This window comes from Vespula pensylvanica, chromosome 8 (assembly GCF_014466175.1).
Source record: "Vespula pensylvanica isolate Volc-1 chromosome 8, ASM1446617v1, whole genome shotgun sequence".
Lineage (NCBI taxonomy): Eukaryota > Metazoa > Arthropoda > Insecta > Hymenoptera > Vespidae > Vespula > Vespula pensylvanica.
The window spans coordinates 201,520-213,095 of record NC_057692.1 but is presented as its reverse complement, the minus strand read 5'-3'; the positions used below and the strand labels follow the sequence as shown (position 1 = coordinate 213,095).

Genomic DNA, 11,576 nt, shown 5'->3' with positions numbered 1-11,576 from the left:
GAACTGACATCCGTCCGCCGTGCCGGCTCGCGTTCGTCGTCGTAAACCGCTCTCTGCGGCAACGTAACGCTAACCGAGCACGTCGTTCCGTCGCACATCGCTTATGTTCGATCTTCGTTTAACGCGTACTTACGCAAAAGCGAACCCTCCTCGCGATCGTGAGACATCTTTTTTTATTTATCATCTTTTTCTTCCTCCTCCTTTTCTTTTTCTTTCGTCCTCTTTTCTCCGTAGGTTCCGTCGCCCATTCGCAGCCCCATCGACGAACTGAAAATGAAGAAAATTGCGTAAGGAATATTTACGTTTCTCTGGTTTACGCAACGAAAAACTGATTTCGATTTGATCGAACTTTGCTCTTCTACGCAAAGGAACGTCCGACACCGATATAATCGATGTTTTATTATTAGCCAATCCTATTTATTATCGTGTACGTCGCACGTAAGTAATTCCTAAGACAGTACGGAGGATTGGTTCGCGTTTGCAAAAATTCGAAATATTTTCGTGCCTTTCTACATCGCGAATACCCAAGTTCGTACATTTTCGTAGGTTTCTTCGGTCATCGCGCATATGCTTTGACACGACGTTTACGTCACCGATACTCGTCGGCGCGTTTTAAAGAATACTCGGACGATAGAAGAGTTCTACGTTTATCGGCGGAGAAAATCGAGTCGAAGCTATCGACGAGGCGTATCGACTTACCGACGAAGAAAAATTACCGACCGAGAGAACGAGCCGGTAATACCGACCGTAAGAATTTTGAACGCGAGCCGTTTAATGCTCGGATAAAACAGTTGCTCCGGTGTGAACGTATCCGCGATACCGCGTACCGCTAATTAATACGCCAGCAGAGATACGATATTCGATGGAAAGTTCTTTCTTTTCTTCGAAGGAGAGAAGATAATTCGAGTAAAAAGATGGAACACTAGGACCGCTTAAAGAAGCGTTCTTTTTACGATAAAACGTTTCGATAAAAGCGTTTCGTTGGAAGATCTTTACGGAACGATTACAGGCGGATATCGAAAGTGCAACGGGAAGAAAAGAAAAGAGAGACCTCCGAGCGATTTCCATCTTGTTCGAAACTCGCTGTTCGGTCTATACGATATTGAGCGAAGCCGTGGAAAGGGACTTTGTCCCATAGGGATTAGAAAGTTGAGAAAAACCCCTTCTTTCGACCTCGTCCCTCGCGACAGCCCTCTACGGGTATAAAATTTTCCCCCGAGTTGCCAAGCTGTCGTCATTGCCGGCGTTGCTGTTGCCGTTGCTGCTGCCGTTGCTGCTGTCGCTGCTGCTGCCGCCGCTGCCGCTACACCGAACACGTGCGAACGGATGGACGGATGGGCGAGCGTATGCTGGAAGCGGTGGGAGAGAGAAAGAGAGAGAGGGAGAGGGAGAGAGGGAGAGAGAGAGAAGAGGCGAGGAGGGAAGGGAAAGGAGGAGGAGAGGGAAAAGGAGCGTGTGCGCGAGTACACACCTACGCGCTCGCACTCACGCACAAAGAGCCTTCTTCGTCGTCCATCCGTCGTCATCGTCGTCTTCGTCGTTGGACGTAGCCTGGCTGGGTGGAGGTGGGAGGGTGGGGGTGAGGAGTGTCGGAGGAGGAGGAGGTGGTGGCGGTAGTGATGGAGGGGAAGGGAATGGGTAGGGAACGGACGGGAAGGAGGAGAAAGAGGAGGAGGAGGAGGAGGAGGAAGAGGGGGAGGACGAGGGGGAGGAGGAGGAACAGGCTCGGCTGCTCCCCCTAATACTGCAGGATTGAATGGGCGAGAAGGGTGGTATTGGGTTCCCTCACCCCACTCCCACCACCCACACGGCGCTCGGAGCTCCCAAGCCACCCGGAGCCACCCACTTCTGTCCGCCTGCCACCCCGCCTGCCCACCCACTCGCCACCCGGCTGCCGTCGAGGAAACAACCTGCAACCGAACTCAGCATAACGTTTTCTCCAACAACCATTTCCATCCCAGGTTTGTGTCTTCCTTTCCAAGTTCTTCGACGTAAACGTGAGTACGCGCGATCGAGTGTAACGAGCATCTCTCTTGCCGCTTTTTCTCTTGCTTTCCTCGATTCTCTCTCTCGTTCTCTCGCTCTCTTGCTCTCCGGATTGCGCGCACTCTGTTACTCCTCTTCGAGGCTAGAGACGGAGGAAGAAGAAGAAGAAAAGAAGAAGAAAAGAGGAAGAAAAAGGAGAAGAAAGAGAAACAGAAGAAAAAACAACGAAGAGGAAGAAGAAGAAGAAGGAGGAGGAGGAGGAGGAGGAGGAGGAGGAGAATACGGGTCTTCGTAGTTCCGCGTGGTCACGCAGAGATAAATGGATAAAGTGAGAAAGAAAGAAAGAAAGAGAAGATGGTCGCGCGTCATACTCGTCCGTGTGTCGTGCTGTCGCAACGCGTTGTCGAGGAGTGTCGTGTAGTGCGTTTCGTTGTGTTTTTCCATCGGTGTGTTCGCTTCGCGTGTTTTCGCTCGCGAGAAAGAAGAAATCTTGATTCTCGATAGGTCGAGTTGAAAGGAAGAGGACTCGCGTCGATGATGCGCGTTCCGTTCTTGGCGACGGCGCGTCGCGGAGTACGCGCGCGCGCCTCTGGGCCCGTCCATATATCGCGAGCTCTGTATATATCTCGACGAGAAGAGAGAGGCCGAGGAGGAGAGGGACGATCGCGCGCTTATCGCGTACATCTCGATAACTCGGGCGCAACGATGAGAGGGCTCGGAGAAGACGGCGACGATACGACGACGTCGAGAAATACGAAAACGATATCAAAAACGCACGATTCGGAAAACCTTTGACGTTCCATTTCGGAATCGCGAGCGAAGCAGCGGCGCCGAGAGCGCCTCTTCCTTCGTGCGTGCGTTGTTACGTGCGTCGTCGACGCTAGCGGCCGCCGCCAGCGGCCGACGCCAGACCGATCGACCGATCGACCGACCGACCGACCGACCGACCGATCGACCGACCGACCGACCGACCAGAGATTCCTCCCACACGCTTCTCTCTCCTCTTCCACGAGAGTCTCGCTCTCTATCATCTCTCTTTTTCTCCATAGACGTGCATCCATGTGTGTGCGCGCGTGCTACGTGTGCGTGTCGTGTGCGGTGTATACGTGTGTATGCGCGCGTCTCTCCTCTCTTTCTCTCTCTTCCCCTCCATCGCCCCTGTCTCTCTCTCTCTCTCTCTCTCTCTCTCTCTCGACGAAGAGCGAGACGAGAGGGAGACCTGCTCTCTACCGTCCTTGGCCTAGCCGGCAATAATTTCCGGATGAATTTGAATGGCGTACTGCGCGCGCGCGTCTCTCTCTCTCTCTCTCTCCTCTCCCCCACCTTGCCTTTCTCTTCCACTCTCCCCACGCAACTCCCTCGGCCAGAGTTCCTCTCTCATCGTCGACCGTTTTCCTTCCAACAGTGGCTCTCATTCGACTAACGGGACAAAACTCTCCGTCTCTTCCTTTCCCCTTTCTCTGCCTGGACGATTCGGCGGAACATCTGTCGTTTCCACGGGCTCGACGTCGTAGGGGAATATTGATTTATTTCTCTAGCAAAAGTAGGGGAAGAGAACTCAGCCCTTGTCCTTTCTCGGCTCTCTACCTACCGTTTTGCGTACCCTTCTTTACCCCTACTCTCGCTATTACGCGCAAGCGCGTACAGGCTCGCCCGTACCTACGCTCGAGAGAAAGTGGGACTTACGCCGGGGAGAGCTCTTTCTCCCACTTCCCCTCCTTTTTCCTCGAGCACGATCAATACGAGCGAGGTCCCTGCTTCGAGCTTAGAGTACACGGCGCACGCATCGGTGCACCTAGCCACCCTCTCTCGTTTCTACGAGATCGTCCGACTTCCTTCCTAACCACCCTCTTCGATCCGTACGATCGATCTTACGAGACTCCTTTTTCATAGGTTCGCTTCCCTTCCGCGACTTACGTAGGTACGTATATCCAATACATTCGCTTTCTCGAGATATCGTTCTCTCTACGAGGTGTCAACGCCGAGGGATGCTCGACGAATATTTTTTTAATTTTCTTTGTCCGAAAACGGAGAAACTCGTTGCGACTCTGGTAGTAACGTTGGTCCGTTTGCTTCGACCGCTTTTCTCTCGTTCGCATATTATTCGCCCTTCCTTCGAAGAGATCACATAGTCGTCGTAATCGTATAGAAGCTACACGACCGTGTACGGTGGCGATGGTGGTTGCGAGCTCGTATATACTTTGTCTAACTACTTCGACTCTAATCCCACTATAGTTCGGGCAGCCGCTAGAGGAGAAGTCGTTAGCGCCTTTCTTCTCCAGCGAGAGAGAGAGAGAGAGAGAGAGAGAGAGAGAGAGAGAGAGAGAGAGAGAGAGCGAGAGCGAAAGAGAATTCGCGGTTCCGAGTCCCCAACGTGTTCGTTCGCCCGTGTGGTCGAGAGCATGGGCGCGCGCGCGCGCGCGCGCAACGCCTCGTCGACCTTCCCAGCCGTTCCGAAACACGCCCCCGACAGACAGAAAGAGAGAGAATTGAAGGCAGCCGCGTGAGAATTAGAGGATACGAGCCGATTCCCCTTCGTCCAAACTCGCTGGAAAAATTCCAACCCCTTTCGCTTTTGGAGCGTCGAAACCGTCGACAAATTTTTCTCTCTCGTATCTTCTTTTTCCTCTCGAGCGTAAATCAAAGCGTAAATAAAATATTTCGTACAACTTTCGATAGAATCGAACGCTTTCTCTTTCGTGCAATAATATCGAAAAGAATGGACGGAGATCGAGAATGAAACTTTTGTCGAAATTATTTACAGCGGTCTCCGCCGTACCGTTAGGGATTTACGGTACTACCTGTAAAGATAATAAGACACTTTCGCAGGCACGTCCTTTCGATGGGATTACCACGGTAGGATCTCTGCCCCGCCTCGTTTCTATTCTCGACTCTTGTACGCAGTTTCGTACGGTCTTGTTTTTCCATCTTTCTCCGTTCTTTTATTTTTCAAGATCGTCTTTAACGTTACTTTCGCGTTTATGTAAAGGAAACGATATTACGGACGTAGCGTTACCTCGCGAGATAATTCGTTTTGCTCGACGAGTTCGCGAGAAAAGCCGATTTAAAGAAACAGTCGTCCCGAGATGAAACGTAATCTCGCAAAAGTGCCGTCTCGAGCATTCGAACCGATGGAAGAGGCGAGCTTCTTTCCGGGAGTGAATAAAAAGCGACGACGGCTCGTTAATCGTACCTTCCGAGTCGGGCGTTCGAGAAGGGTAGCGATGACATAGTTCCTGTCTTCTTGCTTTTCGTAGACAGTACGCGTAAAGAAAGCACTACGCTCTTTGTACGTAAAGAATCGACGAAGACAGCTACCTGGTCGATCGCCCTTTAGTTTTACACTCGCAATAACAGAGTGTCTTATCTCCCTCGTTGCATGAGTCACCATTTACAAGCGAATCGGATTTTCCAACGTTAATAACCAAGAGAGAATGTCTCTTGCACTTTGGACTTTCCTGTTTGTCAGAGTTTACAAAGACGACTTTGTATGCAGGTAGAAGGGTCCTGGATAACGACCACGAGGGAAGGATTATTGTTCCAAGAATAGTGGCCGACCGCTGAGGACTTCAAAGATGGAGGGTAGCGGTACGGGTGTTAGCAGGTTGGACTGCTACGAGGATATGTTCAAGGAAATTACTCGGAAGCTTTACGGAGAGGATCCCGATCATAGAAGTACGTCGAATAAGTTTATCGAGAGTAATTTAAAGCCGATATTTCCTCTCTCTCTCTCTCTCTCTCTCTCTCTCTCTCTTTCTCTTTTTTTCTCTCTGTTTATATCTCCCCGTTCCATCTATTTATATATCCTCGTGTTTGGATAATATATAGAATCGAAACTGTTCGAGAAGTAAATACGATGACCCATTGTGCTCGTCCTCCCATACCTATATACTCGTCCTTTTCCTTTTACGATAGCCTCCTAATGCTATTTACCGTTGTTTTCACATTGTTCGCTACATGCATACAGCTTCGAGCGTGCAAAACGAATTCGAGACCTCCGTAACGTACAAGACCGAAGAGGACACGGGAAATGGTACGGACGGAAGCGACGAAGCTAATTGGACCTGCGAGGAAGAACCTCTTAAAGGCACCGATGGCAGCCGAATAGCCGCGTATCACGCGGCCAAAGCAACTTGGAGATGCTACGAGTGCGGTACGTTCGTTTCGCTCTTAAAGAATAAACGTATAAACGATCGACGAAAATCGACGTCGGTCGTACTAAAGGAGAAAAATGTTTGTAAAAATAGGCGACATCATGGGAGGTGGGCCACGAGAGGTAGCCGAGCATTTTATGGAACTACACTCGTCGAGGATTCTGACCGACGACAGCAGAAACAGACACCATTCGCCTCGTAAGGATTACATGCAGACGGAGCTCAAGGCCGAAGATGTTGTATCCTATCTGGAAAGATTGAGGGAACGCGCGGAAACGGCTGCGCCACCTTCCCGGAGGACTCAGGAAACGCAGACCGTACCTGCCGCTTTATTACCGCTGTCCTCGTCCTTTCTTTTGCAAGAATTACCATCCGTCCCAGTGCCGCATCACCTACATCAGGTAAACCGCATTACTCTTTTCCTTCCTTTCAATTTATTTCTGTTTTCGGTACGCGACGTATCTCATCGCTTCACGATTCTCCATGCAGAACTGCGTAACCATGCCAACCTCGGCGACGACATCGGCAAGCACCAAGAGATATACTTGTCCGTACTGTCCCTACGGAACCGATAGACGCGATCTATACACTCGTCACGAAAATATTCACCGCGAGGAAAAACCCTTCCATTGTTACATCTGCTACAAACCGTTCAATCGTGCCGATCACGTGAAGAAACACTTTCTTCGAATGCATCGCGAACACTGCTACGAATTGTCGAGAATAAGAAGACCGGCCGGAACAACTGCTCCCAAGCCTTTGCAACAGGACTCGAATGTGACCCCTACCGGTAATAACGCAAATCAGCAGCAACAGCAGCAACAGCAACAACAACAGCAGCAGCAGCAGCAGCAACAGCAACAGCAGCAGCAGCAGCAACATCAGCAGCAACAGCAACAGCAGCAGCAGCAACAGCAACAGCAACAGCAGCAACAACAGCAGCAACAGCAGCAGCAGCAGCAGCAGCAGCAGCAGCAACAACAACAACAACAGCAGCAGCAGCAGCAACACGCTACGTATACGCCCAATTACAATGGAAACAAAAATTATCAGTTGCAGCCTAATCCTGGATCTGGAACGACCGCGGGTGCGCCGGGGATATATCAAGCGACGACTATGCCGGCACCAGGTATCATGCAGCCGGACGCGAACAACTGTATGACGGGTAGAAGAATGCAAAATGGTGGCTGCAACAGCAAAAGTCATTTGAAGGGTGGTCCGAAAGCTCAAGAGAGAAGGTAACGTATATTTACGCACGTGAGTTACGTCCCGGACGGAATAAGAGTTGGAATAAGAAAAGGATTCGCGTTACATTAGGTATACCTGTTGTTATTGTTCGTGGAGCGGAGTCGATAATTGGTGCCTAAAGCGTCATCTGAATACGCACTTGAAGCCGTACGCTTGCACGCTTTGCGAGTATAAAGCAGCACGTGCCGAGCGTCTCTCGACGCACGTGCTCAAGGTACACAACAGAAGGCAGTGCTCTAGATGTTCCTTCCTCGGCGAAGACGCCGCGCAGTTACAAATGCATCAATTGCACGTGCATCGCATTAGCAGCGCCAATCCACCGCCTAGCTCGGTGGTACAAGCCGTGCCACCGCCTATCAATCGTCAGCAACAGCCCATTCAGTAAGATATTTTCCTTTTCGTACGCTTGTTTTCATAACACTCGAATCGTACGGAACTTGAGGCTTAATTATCGACGATCCTCGTTAATTTACAGTCCCGCTGCTGGAGGACGACCGCCACCTGGTCCACCGGTTTTTCCTGCACCGGCGCCGGCGATCACACCTGCTACCACCGTAATACCACCGACCACTATACTCGGGTAAGCCAATACTCGGGTGTCGAGTTTTGCTGCTCATTCTGTTCGCTTCCGTTATCGTTTCTTTAATTTCCGTCAGTTTCGGTATTTTCGGTATTTTCGGTATTTGATCCTCCTGCGATCCCTGGTTTTTTTCTTTTTTTTTTTCTACATTTTTTCTTTCTCTTCTCTTTTTTTCTTCTTTTTTTTTTTTTCTCCAAACAAACTAATCTCACGAACGGCTTCGCGCGTACGCAAATACGTTCGCGCGGGTTTTTATCGTGCCGGTACGAACGAACGATGAACGATTACCTTTCAACGAATAACGTACGCCCCGTACGAATATTGTGTCGAGCGATAGAAAGGGATAGGAACGGCTTTCGACCTATTTACGATCGATTAAAACCCTGACGTTCCGATGTCACGCTAATTGACATTTCGTCCTTTTATGCTGTCAATAAATATATGCATAGTTGATAAAGCTCGGGTACGCATTAACACGTTTTATTTCATTCGAATGATCTCGTTCTGTCTCTCGCTGTCTCTGTCTATCTCTCTTTCTCATTCTGTCTTTATTGTTTGAACAAATTTTGATAAACATAAATTCTCTTGTCGGTCCGAACGACGGACAGCACGCATACGCGGGCTAGCACGCAGGCTGGCACACACAGGCTACTAATGCGTTGGTCGTAGAGCACACGTACTAATGCACGAGCAATTTATTTGTCCTATTTTTCTTGAATTTTCTATTTTAAGATTTACGTTTATCGTCGAACGATCGACGATGGGTCACAAAAAATGCGGGACGCTGGAGAAAAAAGTATGAGACGTATAGAAAAATTTCGTTGGTACGCGTCTCGTATTTTGTGACCTGTCGCATGCTATTCGAACGCACGACTCGTCGTTCCTCGTTGTTGTGCCACCCGCTCCACCTCCAGCATCACCTGTCCTCCATGTTATGTTACGTTCTCGCGTCATTTTTTTGCGATATTTTCTTTAATCGGTATTGCACGCTTCGTTCAGCTTTCGATGTAGTAGAATATGTTGGTTTCCCATCTAGATGTTTCACTTTTGATTTTTCCTATCTTCTTTCTCTCTCACTCTCTCTCTCTCTCTCTCTCTCTCTCTCTCTCTCTCTCTCTCTCTCTCTCTCTCTCTCTCTCTCTCTCTCTCTCTCTCTCTCTCTCTCTCTATCTATCTATCTATCTATCTTGCTGTCTACATCAGATTTTCCTTCTTATATGTCTTTATCTCGTCGTATGACGGATGCTGATTAATTGATAGAAAAATGACGCGAACGTAACTTATGGAACAGTGCCGCGGTGGTTGCAGCCACGAGATGGTAAAATCACCTGCAACTGCAGCGACTATGGCATATCCGTTGGAGGAGGAGAGGCGAAGGTCGAGAGGTCGAGAAGACCTCGAAAGCCTCGAGCACGGCAACGGGGAGGACAAGGACTGCGGCGAAAATGACCGCGTCAGCGATATCGAAAGAACGAACGAAAGCGTTTCTCGTGATCGTGATTCGGTCTTAACGTCTAATCGTCATTTTACGTGCAGCATCAGCTATCACCGAAGTTTGCCCGACGACGAGAAGAGCTCCTCCACAATTACGACCAACTCGGAACGTGTTCGCGGGCTGCCGTTTAGCGAGGAGAGGAAACCGAACGAGAGACGATCCAGGAAGCAGAGTCAACCGAGGAAGGCCGTCGGTTGCGAGCTCGAAACCGAAGACGAAGAGCAACCGACGATATTTACGAACGAGCCACCGAAGGAGAAGAGATCTTTCGAAAGAGGGATCGACGCAGGCGAGGAAAGTGCAATCGGAAATTGGAAGGAAAGTAGTTTAGAAGGGCTGGCCGAAGAGCCGGTCGAAGAGCAGATCGAAGAGCCGGTCGGAAGGCCGGTCGAAGAGCCGGTCGAAGGGCCGGTCGAAGGGCCGGTCGAAGGGCCGATCGAAGGGCCGGTAGAAGGGCCGATCGAAGGGCCGGTAGAAGGGCCGATCGAAGGGCCGGTCGAAGGGCCGATCGAAGGGCCGGTCGAAGGACCGGTCGAAGGGCGGGTCGAAGGTGATCCTGGCGAAGGCCCGGCCAAGGATCCTGGCGAAGAATCGGTCGAAAGATCGCTCGCACCGAAACTTCTCAAGTGCCGCATGTGTCCCGACGACGCGCCCGCGTCCAGATCGTCCACCTACAAGCCTTATCATACCAAGGCTTCCTTGACACTTCACAGACTCTGGAGACACGATAAAAGTGAGAAAAGTGAGAAAAGTGAGCGAAAGAGGAGGAAATCCTCCACGAAGGTTAGCGACTCGGAGATTTCGCATTACGCGTCTCTATCGTCGATCACGCTCAAGGCCACGGTCTTTACCAATCCGGGCTTCGACTACCGCAGATAACGCTCGGTGTACCTTTTGAACTTTGGAACGACGATACTTGCGAAATCAATTTCTTTTCTTCTTAATGTTAAGGTTATTCGAATAGTATTAACAAGCGGAACGAATCTCTACAAGATTATCGAGTACCGCGCTTATATTTTAGCCTATTTACCGAAGATATCTTCGATCGACGAACGCGTATTTCGATCGGATATGAATGAAACTTATTTTCACTCGTTTGATTCGTTTGACTTGATTTGATTCGAATGAAAACAAAATGATTAGGAGTCTTTGGATCGAGTCGTAAAACAAAGAATTGTGAGTCCTGTCCAAAGAGTAGGAGCGCTTTCTTAAATAGAAGTGAAATGTTTGTAACGCGAGCCCACCCGGCTTAACAGGTTCAATGTTAAACGATAAAAAGAGGCGCTTGTAAATACGTATACCTATCTTGATTGGGTAATCGCGATATAAAATGTTTGCAAGGCGACAACGAGAGGATAGCTACTTGGACGAGTTAAGTCGACGAAGGTTAATTGAAAATGTCCAACTCGAAAAGCGTTAGGAGCATCTCCCGATACGATACGATCTATTGAGAAGGCAGAAAAGAGAAAAGAAAAAAAGAGAGAGAGAGAGAGAGAGAGAGAGAGAGAAAAGAAAAGAAAAGGGACGAAGAAATAAGAAAGAAAGCTTGGGAAAAAGCTCAAATACGAAAGCGTGGGATTTAATGTTTTATACTCGTGCCCATTCGATGTTCTCGTGCATTTGTCTTCGTCCATCTGTAATCGTGTAATCTCCTTTCCTTTTTACCCAACGGCGAGCCGTTTCTCCTTTCGATATAGGAGGAGAATAATCTCGCGAGAACCCACTCGTAATAGATCGAAATTTCAGTCGTCATGCCGTTTCCATATCGCGCTCCGCTGCTGGAAATGACTTTTATACATATAAGCCATTTGTACAAAACCATTATCTTGTTTACGTTATTACATTAAATACATTACGTCTATTATACTTTACATACTGCTGTATTAACTCTCTTTCTTTCTTTCTTTCCTTCTTTCTCTCCATCTCTCTCCATTTCGCATTTGTCTCCCGTCCGCCGGCTTATCCGGTTTCTCCTCTCTTCCTCTTTATCGAGTAAGACAGAAGCGAGTCGAAATTTCGACGAGATTCGACGTCCCGTATCGTTCTCTCGGTATCGTTAAAAAGATCAAAGCCGTATATTTTCCGCTAACCTTAGTCGTCGCTACGATCGACT

General features: G+C 49.2%; 1 protein-coding gene across 13 annotated transcripts; it reads left to right on the top strand.

Annotated features, from left to right (window-relative positions):
- Positions 1-1,616: 1,616 nt before the first annotated feature.
- Positions 1,617-11,334, top strand: LOC122631194 (actin cytoskeleton-regulatory complex protein PAN1-like). 13 transcript variants are annotated; one of them, XM_043816578.1, is made up of 8 exons: positions 1,617-1,961; positions 5,487-5,661; positions 5,954-6,139; positions 6,234-6,541; positions 6,630-7,378; positions 7,458-7,769; positions 7,864-7,968; positions 9,277-11,334. In XM_043816578.1, the coding sequence occupies exons 2-8, from the start codon at positions 5,562-5,564 to the stop codon at positions 10,340-10,342; spliced, it is 2,826 nt and encodes a 941-aa protein (XP_043672513.1). In that variant the 5' UTR covers positions 1,617-1,961; positions 5,487-5,561; the 3' UTR covers positions 10,343-11,334. The 13 variants fall into 13 exon arrangements, with proteins under 13 accessions (XP_043672513.1, XP_043672510.1, XP_043672507.1 ...); XM_043816575.1 differs by having other exon boundaries at positions 1,617-1,997; positions 5,483-5,661; XM_043816572.1 differs by having other exon boundaries at positions 1,618-1,961; positions 5,483-5,661.
- The last annotated feature ends 242 nt before the right edge of the window (positions 11,335-11,576 follow it).